This window comes from Natrix helvetica (assembly GCF_964273705.1).
Source record: "Natrix helvetica genome assembly, chromosome: 6".
Lineage (NCBI taxonomy): Eukaryota > Metazoa > Chordata > Lepidosauria > Squamata > Natricidae > Natrix > Natrix helvetica.
The window spans coordinates 65,286,619-65,299,354 of NC_138553.1; the positions used below are offsets into that span (position 1 = coordinate 65,286,619).

General features: G+C 35.8%; 1 protein-coding gene across 1 annotated transcript in view; it reads right to left on the minus strand.

The window, feature by feature from the left end:
* POT1 (protection of telomeres 1) overlaps window positions 1-12,186 on the minus strand; it is a 49,049-nt gene extending 36,863 nt beyond the window's left edge. Inside the window, exons 1-6 of the mRNA XM_081957469.1 lie at window positions 11,918-12,186; window positions 9,748-9,820; window positions 9,131-9,222; window positions 3,876-3,980; window positions 2,275-2,325; window positions 1,099-1,213 (exon numbers count right to left, since the gene is read on the minus strand). Of these exons, the coding sequence (XP_081813595.1) occupies window positions 1,099-1,213; window positions 2,275-2,325; window positions 3,876-3,980; window positions 9,131-9,222; window positions 9,748-9,820; window positions 11,918-12,040 (559 nt within the window). The 5' untranslated portion in view covers window positions 12,041-12,186. The remainder of the gene's footprint in view (window positions 1-1,098; window positions 1,214-2,274; window positions 2,326-3,875; window positions 3,981-9,130; window positions 9,223-9,747; window positions 9,821-11,917) is intronic.
* Window positions 12,187-12,736: the final 550 nt, after the last annotated feature.

A 12,736-nucleotide genomic window follows, 5' to 3' on the forward strand; every position in this document is an offset into this window, starting at 1 on the left:
AACAAATAACATCAACCCCAGGCCTTGGACTAAAACCAGATTTTCAAAGCTTTCTAGAGTCATGGGAGAGAGAGACTCTTGTCCTGATCTCGGGGGGAGGGGGGACTGTCCCAAGGAAAGGGGCCGCAACAGAGAAGGCACACTTTCTTAGTCCCACAAGATGACAACATCTAATGGAGGGGACCTAGAGCATACCCTTTCTGCCAGAATGTATTGAAGACAATAAACAAGCATTATTTCAGGTATGCAATCCCCTCTGCCATACAGGGCTTATAGGCAATAGCCAACAACCTGAATTGCATTTGGAAGCCACTGGCATTCAATGCAGCTTGTGTAGCAGTGGCAACACATGGGGACATTGAGAGCTGCCCATTACTGCATATTAAATCAGTTGTAGGTACTGGGACTCCAAACAAGCACACAGTCTTGTTAAACATTGAACGATCTGTTCTACCCTATCCAGACCTGAAAAACCTCCAGACACTGGTCAATAGAACGATAACTTCACCTACACAGCTTGGTATGATGATGACTATATCAGCATCCCAATGATATTGCACCCCAAAGTAATGGCAAATCTACCAGAGTGAAGATCATCAAGCCCAGAAGCACCCAACACACAAGGAGCCATGAATCAATCTCTTTCCATCTGTCATCATCAACTGGAACTGACCCCTGAGGAACCACTGCCACACAGTGCCCCCTATTCCTATCCCCACAGCTGGTCCAGAAGGATATTATGGTCAACAGTATTGAAAGTCATTGAGAGAACAAGGGACACTAGGATGGATATACCATGCTCTGCCAAACATCATGAACATATGTGACCAACACTGCCTTTGCAATGAACCCTGGCCTAAAACCAGATTGAAATGGATCCAGATAATCCATTTGATCCTCTGTTGCTATCATTTGACCGCCTTTTCCATAACTTTCTCCAGAATGGACTTGATATGACTGAATGTTTACTTCATCAGCTATGGCAGTTTGTCTGAAATTGACCACTAGTCCACAATCGACTTGGACACACATTTGCTTAAAAAAAGGCACATGCTTTAACATATTATAATGATAAGGTGTATATTCAATCATACATACCAGTTCCTTTGCTTAAATATGGAGGCTTGAAGAAGTTCACAGCCCCATACAGGTTGACTACAGTTCCATTTTTAAGCTGATTCAGAGGCGTGTATGTGTATTTGGGAGCAACTTGCTGGCAAGATAAAATAAAAATGATCCAATTAGAAAATGATCTTAGTTAATTTTTGGTAATTAATAAGTAGAGCTTTGTAGCTGCTTATAGAATGTTTTTGTTTTTAAAATGTGTATTCGTTAACAGATAACCCATCATGACAATAATAATGAAATAATAACTCTAATTGGTAAAAACAATTTGGATATAAACTATAATATGGGACCTGGGGAAAAGATTTACTAATTTTATTAATATTTTTTTTTGTTTAGATTTTGTTATAAAGATGTAATCTCTCCTGGGTACTTATAAATTCTAGCAATAAAATTTTGTCTAGATTTATTATAATATAAATATAAATGATTCTAGACAAAAGCACGTTTAAACAAATATAGTTAAATGAGAATGATGGTATATTGATGGTATAAAGATTTTTGATTTAAAATGTACAATTCAATATGAATGAAATATAAAGAATGATTGTAGTAACGCACGAAATTTATTTGTAACCAATCGACATGCTTTCTGGAAGATGTAATGAAGAATGTTTTTGTGTGTTTTTTTTCTTTAATTAAAACAATAAAAAAAAATGATCTATGGCAAACTGGTCAAAAATTCTGTGACTGAACTTTTTTTTTTTTTAAAGATTTAAAATAGTAGAAACTATTATGGAAAAAAGATAGATTTTTCCCATATAAACTAGTCAATTAATTTTTTCAAGTAGTGGATTTCGTCATGCAAATTTACATAATGCCTCATTTTTTAAAAAATACAGAAGCAGATGTCCCAAAGGAGCTTTTTCCAGAGGCAATTGGTTCTTCTTTGAAAATGTTTTGCTTCTCATCCAATAAGCTTCTTCAACTCTGACTGGATGGTGGAGAATGGAAGGATTTATTGAAAGCGGGTTCAAAGAAGTCATCTATGTCAAAACTGAACAGCCTTCTCTCAACAGAGGGGGAGGGACACAACATCATCTATCCAGTCTGGATAAGGTTGGTCTAGGTCTTGTAACCTAATGCAAAATATAGAGAAAGCTTATTTTTAGATATTCAGCCCACAAAATTTAATTGATTCAAACTTACCAGGGATGTTGTTCCTGCCCCAGTCACGTTTCGTGATGATCTAGTACAAACCTGTGGGGTAAAAAAATTCTTAACACTATAAAAAACTGATAGTAATTTCAGATTCTTCATGCCAATATTTTAACAAGGTTTTCATTAAATATTTATCAAGATTAAACGCTAAATTAAGTATTATATCAGAAATAGACATTTATTTCAGGTGCTATGAAAAAGGGTAAAATGAAAATGATCTCATGAATAAGATGTCATTTTCTTATTCATCACTGTTCATTCTCTAAAATAAAGTATTACTTTGCAAATAGATTCACAATGGTGGGTTGCAGGCAGTACGCCCCGGTACGGGCATACCGGAGCCTGTCTGGAGCACCGGATACCGTTCCGGTACGGTGCTCCGGAGGGTCCACCCGCCCACCCTCGGTCCTTACCTGTGCTTTAAGCATTTAGCACTTCTGTGCACGCAAATGGCGCATACGGTGCCTGCGCAACGCTCCGCCGAGCAGCTGGAGCGTCGCGGAGGCTTGAGGAAGCGGTGCAGGTAAGTACGATGCATGTACACATGCATTGCACGCGGGCATGTGGGTGATGCCGGGGCCGTTCCAACCATACCGGTTGGAACGGAATCTGGAACCACTACTAATTCACTGCCAATTCACTATTTTGAAAACATAACACTAAGCATATTCTACCAATTAGGAACATCTTCACTAATCCTACCTAGGGATTTTATTTCTCCTATAACTAGGGTGAGCTCCTATGAGCCACGGTTGTGCAATGGTTAGAGTGCAGTACTGCAGGCTACTTCTGCTGACTACCAGCTGCCTGCAATTTGGCAGTTCAAATCTCACCAGGCTCAAGATTGACTCAGCCTTCCATCCTTCAGAGGTGAGGAAAATGAGGACCAAAAGTGTTGGGGGCAATTAGCTGACTCTGTAAATCACTTAGTGAAGGCTGTAAAGCAGGATACAAGTCTATTAGCAATAAGTGCTATTGTTATAACACTTAATTACATCAATAAGGGACAGTGAGAAATTCAGATTTTTATAACTTAAATATTTAAATTTAAATATCCAAAAATATAGCATTATTTGATATTTTAACTAAAATATCTATATCTATATTAAAGATACACAACTTTCTAATAGTATACTGTAATACTCCTTTTAAAGCAACTATAAAATTTATATTGGTTTTAGTATTTTTAACTTTTTGTTTAATTACATATTTATTTATTTGCATTCTGCTTCCAAAACTCCCAGCAGCCATCATAAAATAATCTAAAACAAGCATTATTAAACAACATAAAACATCATGTATAAATTTAAATTATTCTTTGTACTTTCTTTGTTATATATTGATAATGACCACTAGTGCTCCTATTTACTAGAAAGGAAAAATATGAAACAGAGATGTAACTTTGACCATTACTGGGTTAAATCTGGTAGTTTCTACTGTACAAAAGGAATAAGTTTATGTATTATTGTAAAAGTTCTAGATTTTCATTAATTTTAATAACTATCGTCATCTTTTAAAATCACTGCCTAAGTCAACTACAAATTAAGTATAAATGGAGAGAATGAGAAAAAAAATCTTGCTCAATATACATAGATTGTTGAGCCGGCTTCTTCAGACACTTCCACCTGACATCCATGTCTATCGGGATCATTAGTGGACTTTGTCAAGCTGAATCCAGCCACCATGATGATATCCTATTGAAAACAAAAATATATATAGCCAATTAGCATGTTACTATATCTGTCACTATTGTTATACCATTTACATCACCTCTACCTTTAAAAAATTATAAGAAGATGCTGATAATAAGAGCTGTAGTGGCGCAGTGGTTAGAATGTATATTGCAGGCAAACTGTGTTCAACTGCCAGGAGTTCGATCCTGGCTGGCTGAAGCTTGACTCAGCCTCCCATCCTTCCAAAGTCGGTAAAATGAGAACTCAAGATGGTTGGGGGCCAGCAATATGCTGGCTCTGTAAAATGCTTAGAGCAGGGGTGTCAAACATCATTACGGCGACGTCACATGATGTATCGGGACTGTTTTCCCCTTCGGTAAACTGGGCGTGGCCAGCACGTGACACACCTGGCCCATGGGCCAGGAGTTTTGCCAGCCCTAGCTTAGAGAGCGCTGTAAAGTGCTATGAAGCAGTATATGTCTAAATACTAGTGCTATTGCTAGAATTTTGAAAAATGCTAAAATGAATAAAATGAGACAGAATATAACTGCCCATTTTAAGACGAATAGTGTCTCCATATATTACAATCTTTAACAAAGAGAAAATGCATCTTAATAAACAAAGACTTTAAATAAATGCAATAACAAAAAAAAATACAATACAAAAGAAGGAGAATGGATTGCTTAGAATATAGGTTTGCAGATTATCATTGGTTAAACCACCTTGATGTAGTAGCAGTCTGGTAGAATGGGGTAACAGAAAAACCCAAGAGCAGAGATTTGAAGTGCAAATATCAGTCTGAATGATGTCTATATAACTATAACTAAGCATGTTGTATATGGCAAATTTAAAATAAAACCCACTTTAACCAAGAAATACATGTAATTTTTCTCATACTAGGAAAGATGTTTAAATGTTTATTTCACATATTTGTTTCTGACTGCTATGGTTAGCAAAGTAACCACTTAAATTAATGCGGAAATGAGGCAAAACAAGACCAAGTTAAAAAAAAAATCAGATGTAGAAATGTGGAAGTATGAAAGCGATGGGTCACTTAAGTAAGATAATTATAAAAACATTATGTTTCTTGAAAAAAGTCAGTTTTCAGAATAATAGAGATAAAACTAATAGAATGTCTGAAGAAGTGCAAATAAAAATAAATAAAAATGTTTCTTGAAAAAGTCCATTCTTAATAAGACCTCTTCACCAATATATTTTATAAATCAGAATATGAATATAAATGCAAATATACACATATATTGTTTAGCGTGGTATTAACTGAAAGCCAAGTAGTTATAAAGTCAAAAATGTCATTTTATGAAGAGTGACTTTTGTAATGAAGCTTTCCATTACATGCTTTCTAAACCGTGTTTTAAATGTCAATAATCTGAAAACTGCACTGGAGAAATAACACAATAATACTTTCAAGTGACGATGAAATGAAGCCAATCTAAACCAGACTATATTAGCTTGTCAGAATAAGTAACCCAGAAATTTCTTTAAAACTCTTTTGTATACACACACAGAGGCAGAAAAATAGAAAATATTTTCAAATATCTCCAGGGTAGTGACATAGCTTATTCCAGTGTAAGTACTGTATAAATCATTTTTGATGTTTGACATTAACGGAGGTTGTAGGTCTGATGGACTTGATGAAACATTTCTGTGAAAAAGTATTTTCTCCCTTTCAGCTTTTTTGTGTACCTCTGCCACTGAATCTGATGAGAAAAGAAGTGTTTTGTAACTCTTGAAGCCAAGAGTTGATGCAACCAGATGCTGAATTTAAAGGGTCAATTACATTTTCACAATGTCATATTGCTTGCAGATGACTTTGTTTATGAAACCAATGAACTGCACTTTGCTGTTATTCGTTCATTCAGATTGACTTATATTATTGAGAGAGAGCGTAAAGCTCTCGTAGCTTTCAATGGAAAAGATTTGCAAATGCTTAGAAAATCCAGAGGGATAGGTGAATATTTTTTTTCACCAAATTGTATATGCACATGCCACTGAAAGTGATGGACTCACGTAGAAGTGCCACTGATTTGAATATTATTTAATTACATTTTATTTTCTCAAGATGGGCCCAAGTCAGGAAAAGGAACTGGCATTTACGTTTTACAAAAATAAAAAGTGTGTATGAGTATGTGTGTGTCTTTCAGCCAGACTTGGCTCCTGGCAACTTCTGTAGTGGTCTCAGAGGCTTTTTTGACAAGAAAGAAGTGCTTTGGAAGTATAAGTATAATCTTTACTTTCATTGTACTTAAATACAACGAAATTGGTTTTAACCTCACTGGTGCAAAATTATAACAGAAACGAAAAAAGAAAGAAAGAAAAAACTAGTGTGTGCATGGAGTGATTGTGATTGTATTTAAAAGTCTCACAGCCCAAGGATAGAAACTATCTTTAAACCTGTTTGTTCGGCTGGCTATACTTTGATGAGGGAACACATCTTTTTAGAGAATTGTTTTGTAGTTTCCAAAGCTAAAGTAGGCTGGAAAAAAGTTATGAGGGATTTAGGTGTTTCAAAGGTAGTTCTTCCTAGTACTTAGGGAGATTAACTGGCGCAAGGTCATCCAATTGGTTTTGTGCCTAAGGCAGGACTAAAACCATCTCTTTCCTGCTTTCTAGTCTGCTGCTTTGGACCATAAGAAAGGCTGAGCACCAAAGAATGGAGGCCTTTGAACTGTTGTGCTGGAGAAGACTCCTGCGAGTCTCTTGGACTGCAAGGCGATCAAACCGGTCAGTCACGGGTGGATGGAGTCACCGAAGCAGTAGGCGTGAGTTTAAATGGACTTCAGAGGATGGTAGTGGACAGGAAGGCCTGGAGGAATGTCATCCGTGATAGGTCGGACACGACTTCACAACTAACAACAACAGCCTGCTGCCTTAGCCAAACTGGCTCTCTTTACAAATATAGGATGCATAAAAATTTGTAGAGATTTTTTTTATCAATTTGCCATCCAATTCACTTTTTTCTTTTTTCCTTTAATTATAGATACACTACAGGAAATTCTGAATCCACAACTGGAATCCACTGTAAATGGAGATGAAATTAAATATAGATAAGGCAGAGTTAATAGTGCTTACTAACAAGGCCTGCACCAGAGGTCCCGATGTAACCTTCCTGATGGAATTTAGGAAAACAATAAAAAAAAGCAAAGCTGTTCCAAAGAACTTTCAGTTTCTTAATCTTATGGCTGTGAGAAGACAGTCTCCAAGATGGGTAAATCATGCAAGTTTTTAAAGTTTAACTCTTCAAAATCTGTTCTTATATTTATTATGGGTAAGTTACAAACAGTCTTCAAGAGTACCGCAACACATTAAAAAATAAAACTAAACAAATGAATAAGAGGGATATGTTGATCATTGGAAAGAAGTGCTTTTGAAGATGAGGGAATACATCTTTTTAGAGAATTGTTTTGCAGTTTCCAAAGCTAAAGAAGGCTTGAAAAAAGATGTGAGGGCTTTAACAATTAGAAAAAAGATCCTATTTGACCATAAATCCATACATTATCTCTGTTGAATTGCCAATGCTACGAGATGTCAATAGGTGCAGAAGCAGTTGCTACAATTTTAAAACAGGCACATTACTTGGATCACACAATTTTATCAGTGGACTTGGCTGCCCACATTTTTTTCTTTAGAAAAATTCAGTGCTCTTGCTATATGCTTTAAAGTCCTTAATGACTTTTGACAAGGTTCCTTGAAGAGTCTGCAATTCATTCTATTCATATGAATCTGCAACTTTTAAAAATCACCTATTGGAGCCTTTCATGATAGCTGTTGCTTAAACCATTAGTGACTTTCTATTCATATTTTCTTAGTATTAGCACTCCATTCCGTTCTATACTTTGTCACTTTGTTTTGTATCTATATTCCTTCAAAAACTGCCAGTTTATTTTTTCCAAATGGGTATTTCCCTCTGCTGTCTCTTAACCTGCTTTATTGACGTCGACTTTGTTTTTGTTAGTTTTAATCTTTTTTATCCATTCCGGGACACTTATAGAAAGATTGAATTAGAGTTGGCAAAGTAGATTTTCTCTCCAATTCCATACTTTGAAGATATAATTTTTATATAAAGGTATTTATTGAAAATATTTATACCATACCTACAAGTTGCTAGTACCAGATGGCTGTGTCCAAGGAATTACCAGGAGTCAAACTCAATTCAAAATCATTTTATGTTCTTATTCTTAATAGTAGGTTACACAGCATTTAATACCACGTTTCCCCGAAAATAAGACAGGGTCTTATTTTATTTTGACCCCACAATAAGAGCTTGGCCTTATTATTTTTGAAGTGCAGGAAATGACGAGCCTCGTGGTCACCTCATGGCAGCTGCTGTGTTGCAATGTTTTTGGGTACGGCTTATTTTTGGGGGAGGGCTTATTTTAGCGCATGCGCTTAAAGCCCGATTGGGCTTATTATCCAGGAATGTCTTTTCAGGGAACCAGGGGGCATTCTGTTTTTTTTTTCAATAGTATACTTCCAATTTCGTACAAACAGATTAATCTGCTTAGATAGCAGATGAGGAAATTGATAAGGGCCTTACTGATCCTGTAACTTTCATAAAAGTGCACCTGAACAGCAGAAGTTATTCTGCCAACTGTCTGTTCTACAAAAGCAATCTATGATTGGATTTCAGGATATCGAGATAATGATTCCATTGCTTAGGTTGACATATAGCCTTAAATTTTGTCTTAGAAATAACAGAAGAATCTTTCCTGGTTTTGGTATAGAATAGCCCATGTTTTCTTACATACGAAATACTGTGAGCTGGATAGCTTCATTAGATCTAACATATTCACTTTTTAACACATCCAGCTGCTCACTTAGAGCAAACAGAAATGGTATTGGATTACAATGGTCTGTCTAAAAAACATGACTGCAAAAATCATAAGTGTGAATGGTTGTAAGACAATTAGAAGACAACTGAAAGAGTAAGAAAAAAAAACGTTACCATTTGTCATATTACCATGCAATTTTTTAAAAAAAAAGATGAGGCAAAAAGAAGAAAACCAGCAAGAAATCTGTGGAAAATGACAATGAACATTGATTAATTAAAATAAAGATACATAGATTGGTGTTGCAATATCACATGTATCAATTGGGTAAAATAGATATACAATATATATTAATATTACTAACAAGAAAATAAAATTTCTTACCCCTTGTTGGACAACTTTGGCACAATCTTCTGCCAGTTTCCCAAATATTAAAATATAGATGCTGCTATTCCTGGAAGATGAGTTTTCTGATTCTGAAAAGTTAAATATCACAGCCTCACTATTTGCATATGTCTACATATGCTACATGTCTACAACAGCTACTTCTCCCGCATTTGCCAATATTATGATTAAGCATATCAGATTATTTCTCATCAGAGTGTGAAGGAAAACCTGGACCGTTAAGAAGAAAACACTTCTTTATATGCAGTAGTTCTCAGAACATTTTTAATAGGGAAGGATGTGTAAAGAATTTACTGTCCCCCAAGTCATTCTACGAGCAAAATTATGCTCGTCTTGTTTCACTTTACAGGTTGGCATGGTGAACAAATACTAAAAAGCAAGATTCATAGTTTGGAAAGCTTTTGTTCTCAAATTGTATTTAGCAATATTTACATTATTCACACTGCACAATATAACTTGCACCCATTCCCCCAGGAACTATATAAATGTTCTGTGATCATTCACTGTTGTTGTATTCTGTATATATCACCCACACCATCCATGTTGAATACAACCTAACCAAGAATCATGAGAATATAGTAATTGTGCTGAAATACCTTGAAGTACTATCTTGAAGAAAGGTGTCCCATTTGCAAGTTTAATCAATTGATAGGATGTAACAAATGATCCCTAAAACAGAGAAAAATACTCTAATTAATACATTTTGAAATTGTATAAATATCAACCATATTCAGAACTTAAAACTATACCTTTAAACAATATTATCTCCCACATCCTTTCGAAATATTTCTAGAATACTAAAGAGATTCAGTTTTTTTTTTACAGAGGCAGAGGATGTTCCTAAAATATAAATATAAGGCAAATGCAACCTGGCAAGACAATATCATCACTTCTCTGCCACAAGCAACTCTCAGAGGAACTCAATATAGTTAGATAAAATAATTTACATTTCCCTTCAAGCCAACGTTTACACAGTGGATCATTGACAATAAGTATTATGATTGGGATAATGATGGCAATTCAGGCTACCTTCACTAATTTTGTAATAGGTATCAATAAATTTAATAGAACTTATTTCTGAGCAGACATAGAACTCTTTTTGCTGGCTATTTTGAAAGCTGACAAAATTGAGCTAAAACATTTTTCTTACAAAACTCCTGTGGCTCTTCCTAATGCTCCATTTTATTTTGTCGTTCTCAGTTCGCCCATTATCAGCAATGAAAAACACATCATCTTTGGCTTAATGTCATGCACGCAGTATATATGAATACCAATGAAGTCTGATTGCATGATTTTTCTGCAAAGGTTTTCCTCAGAATAAACATAAGTAGTATGTAAACAGCAACTGAAATACTTGTTCAACATCAAGGAAAAGCAAAGATTCCTACGAAAGACTGGAATCTGTATATAAAAATGTCAACAACAGGCCCAATATATTTTTGTACCTTGAATCACATAGGGTATATTCCAAAGCATAGGTGATACAACATAACACACCTAATCTTTATATTGGAATAAATGGCACAACAGAAAATTACTGATACATAGAATTCATTTTATACTGAATAAAAAAGAAAAAATATTCTGATATAGTTTACTAATTTTAAAAAATGGCTTCATAAACTATTTTAAAGTTTAAAAAAATCCTAATAATTCACAAGATAGGTTTTTATTCCAGTCCTGTTAGCTTTATATTCTAAAGATTTCTCCAGCTGTAATTCTGTATCAGTAAAACAAAGTTGTATATTATATACCCACATAGAGTAAAATTGCCTAAGATTCAGAAGGCACTTTGTGTGTCTTCAGAAAAATAAAGAACAAAAATAAAACTTAAAATTAAAGCATGAATGGATCATATGGATTCCCACATGGAAAATGTCCACTTAAAAATCTCTGTTTATTCTCTAAATATCTATATATTAGACCCATGGTTCTTAAACTGAGGTTAATTTGAGCAAATCCTAAGGTTTAGAGACCAATTTGTAAATCCGTGTTTGTGTGTCAAAGATCCAATGTAGAATTACCAAATTGCTTGTGTAAAATAGTCTGGGTTTGGGGTCTCCTCCCCCCCCCCCCAAGAATTGGAAATATCAGGAAAAGAGATACCTATTTTAACAGCAACTAGTTTTAAACTGAAGCAATGCAAGAGAGACACTTTGTAAAGGAATCTTTATGTTTGTAGGACTAAAACATACACGAGATTTAAGTTTGACTGAACCTAGCGCTTATTACAAGAGGGGGTAGGCTATCTAATCACATCTAGTTAAAAGACAGGAAGGGGTATAACCACCCAGAGATGCTGGGAGTCAGGTGGCATAAAATGTAATATATTATAGCTGTATGTAAAGTTAGCCAGATGTTCAGACTGGATTTTTGTCTATCAATTGAGTCCTGCCCAAGATCCCGGGATAGGTAGATATTGTTTTGTAATATTAAAGATATCATCATCATCATCGAATTCAGAATTTTGCAATTCCAAAGATAAATCTAGCTGCCTGACATTTGGGGCAACGCTCAAAGGACAATCTTCCCTAGCAAGTGGGCTGTTTTAGGAAGATAAATTGCATCCATTTATTTGGGAATCCGTCCCAATGGATTAAATAAACCCATTTTTTTTTAATAAACATTAAATATACCTCATCCTCCTTGAGCGCCTTTTATGTTGGAAAACTAGAGGCAGAGCAACTTTTCTGCAGCCCGTAAACTCCACCCCGTATTTCAAGGCTGGCATCTGAAATGCCTCTGAAATGCACGAACTGCCTTTACCTGAATATATTGGTTCGCATAGTCGCGCCCCAGCTGCAAATGCGCGAGATCGACTTTCTGCAGGTGGCTGGGCAGAGTGTTTTTTGCCACCCTAAGGGACCCACTCAATACTTCCAGAGGCATGGCGCTTGATCCGGACCAACATTTAACGGGGAAGATGCACAAAGGAGGGGGAGGGGGTAACGGTCTTTCCCCGGACCAACGCGCGAACCCGCGACGAAATCCTCTGCCTTTCTCCTTCCAAGCCGTTCTAGCCCTTCTCACTCTATCATTTGCAACCCGGAAATTACAGAACAGGAATGAAGCGCACGCGCTCTTGGCGAAATGAAGTTCCGCGAGCGATCTAATTTGTCCTTTTCGCTATTGGGCGAGCTAATGGAGAATGTTTAGCAGCGCTGTCTCCCTTCGCTCCGCTGGTCAATGCATAAACTTACTAAAAATTTATAACCTCTCAGCACCGTAATTATTGTATCTCACCACTGTTTTCTTCAAACTTGCACATTTCTCATATCTTTCTTCTTCCATATCATCTTTGGTTGCTCTTGGTGACATGGTTAAAGTTATCCATATCATTCCTAAATGGGTACACTATTCTAAATATGGTTGGACCAATGCAAAACAGAGGAACACTGGTTTATATTCTCCATCAAAAGAAATGTCTAGAGGATCACAGCCAAGTTATTATTACAGTTATTAATTCCTTGTGTGTCCAATCACACATGGCAAATAAAACTTATTCTATTTCATTCCATTCCATTGCAGATGCAACATCTGTACGTTCCACATAAACTAGTTAAAAATTATTTCCGGCCACTAACC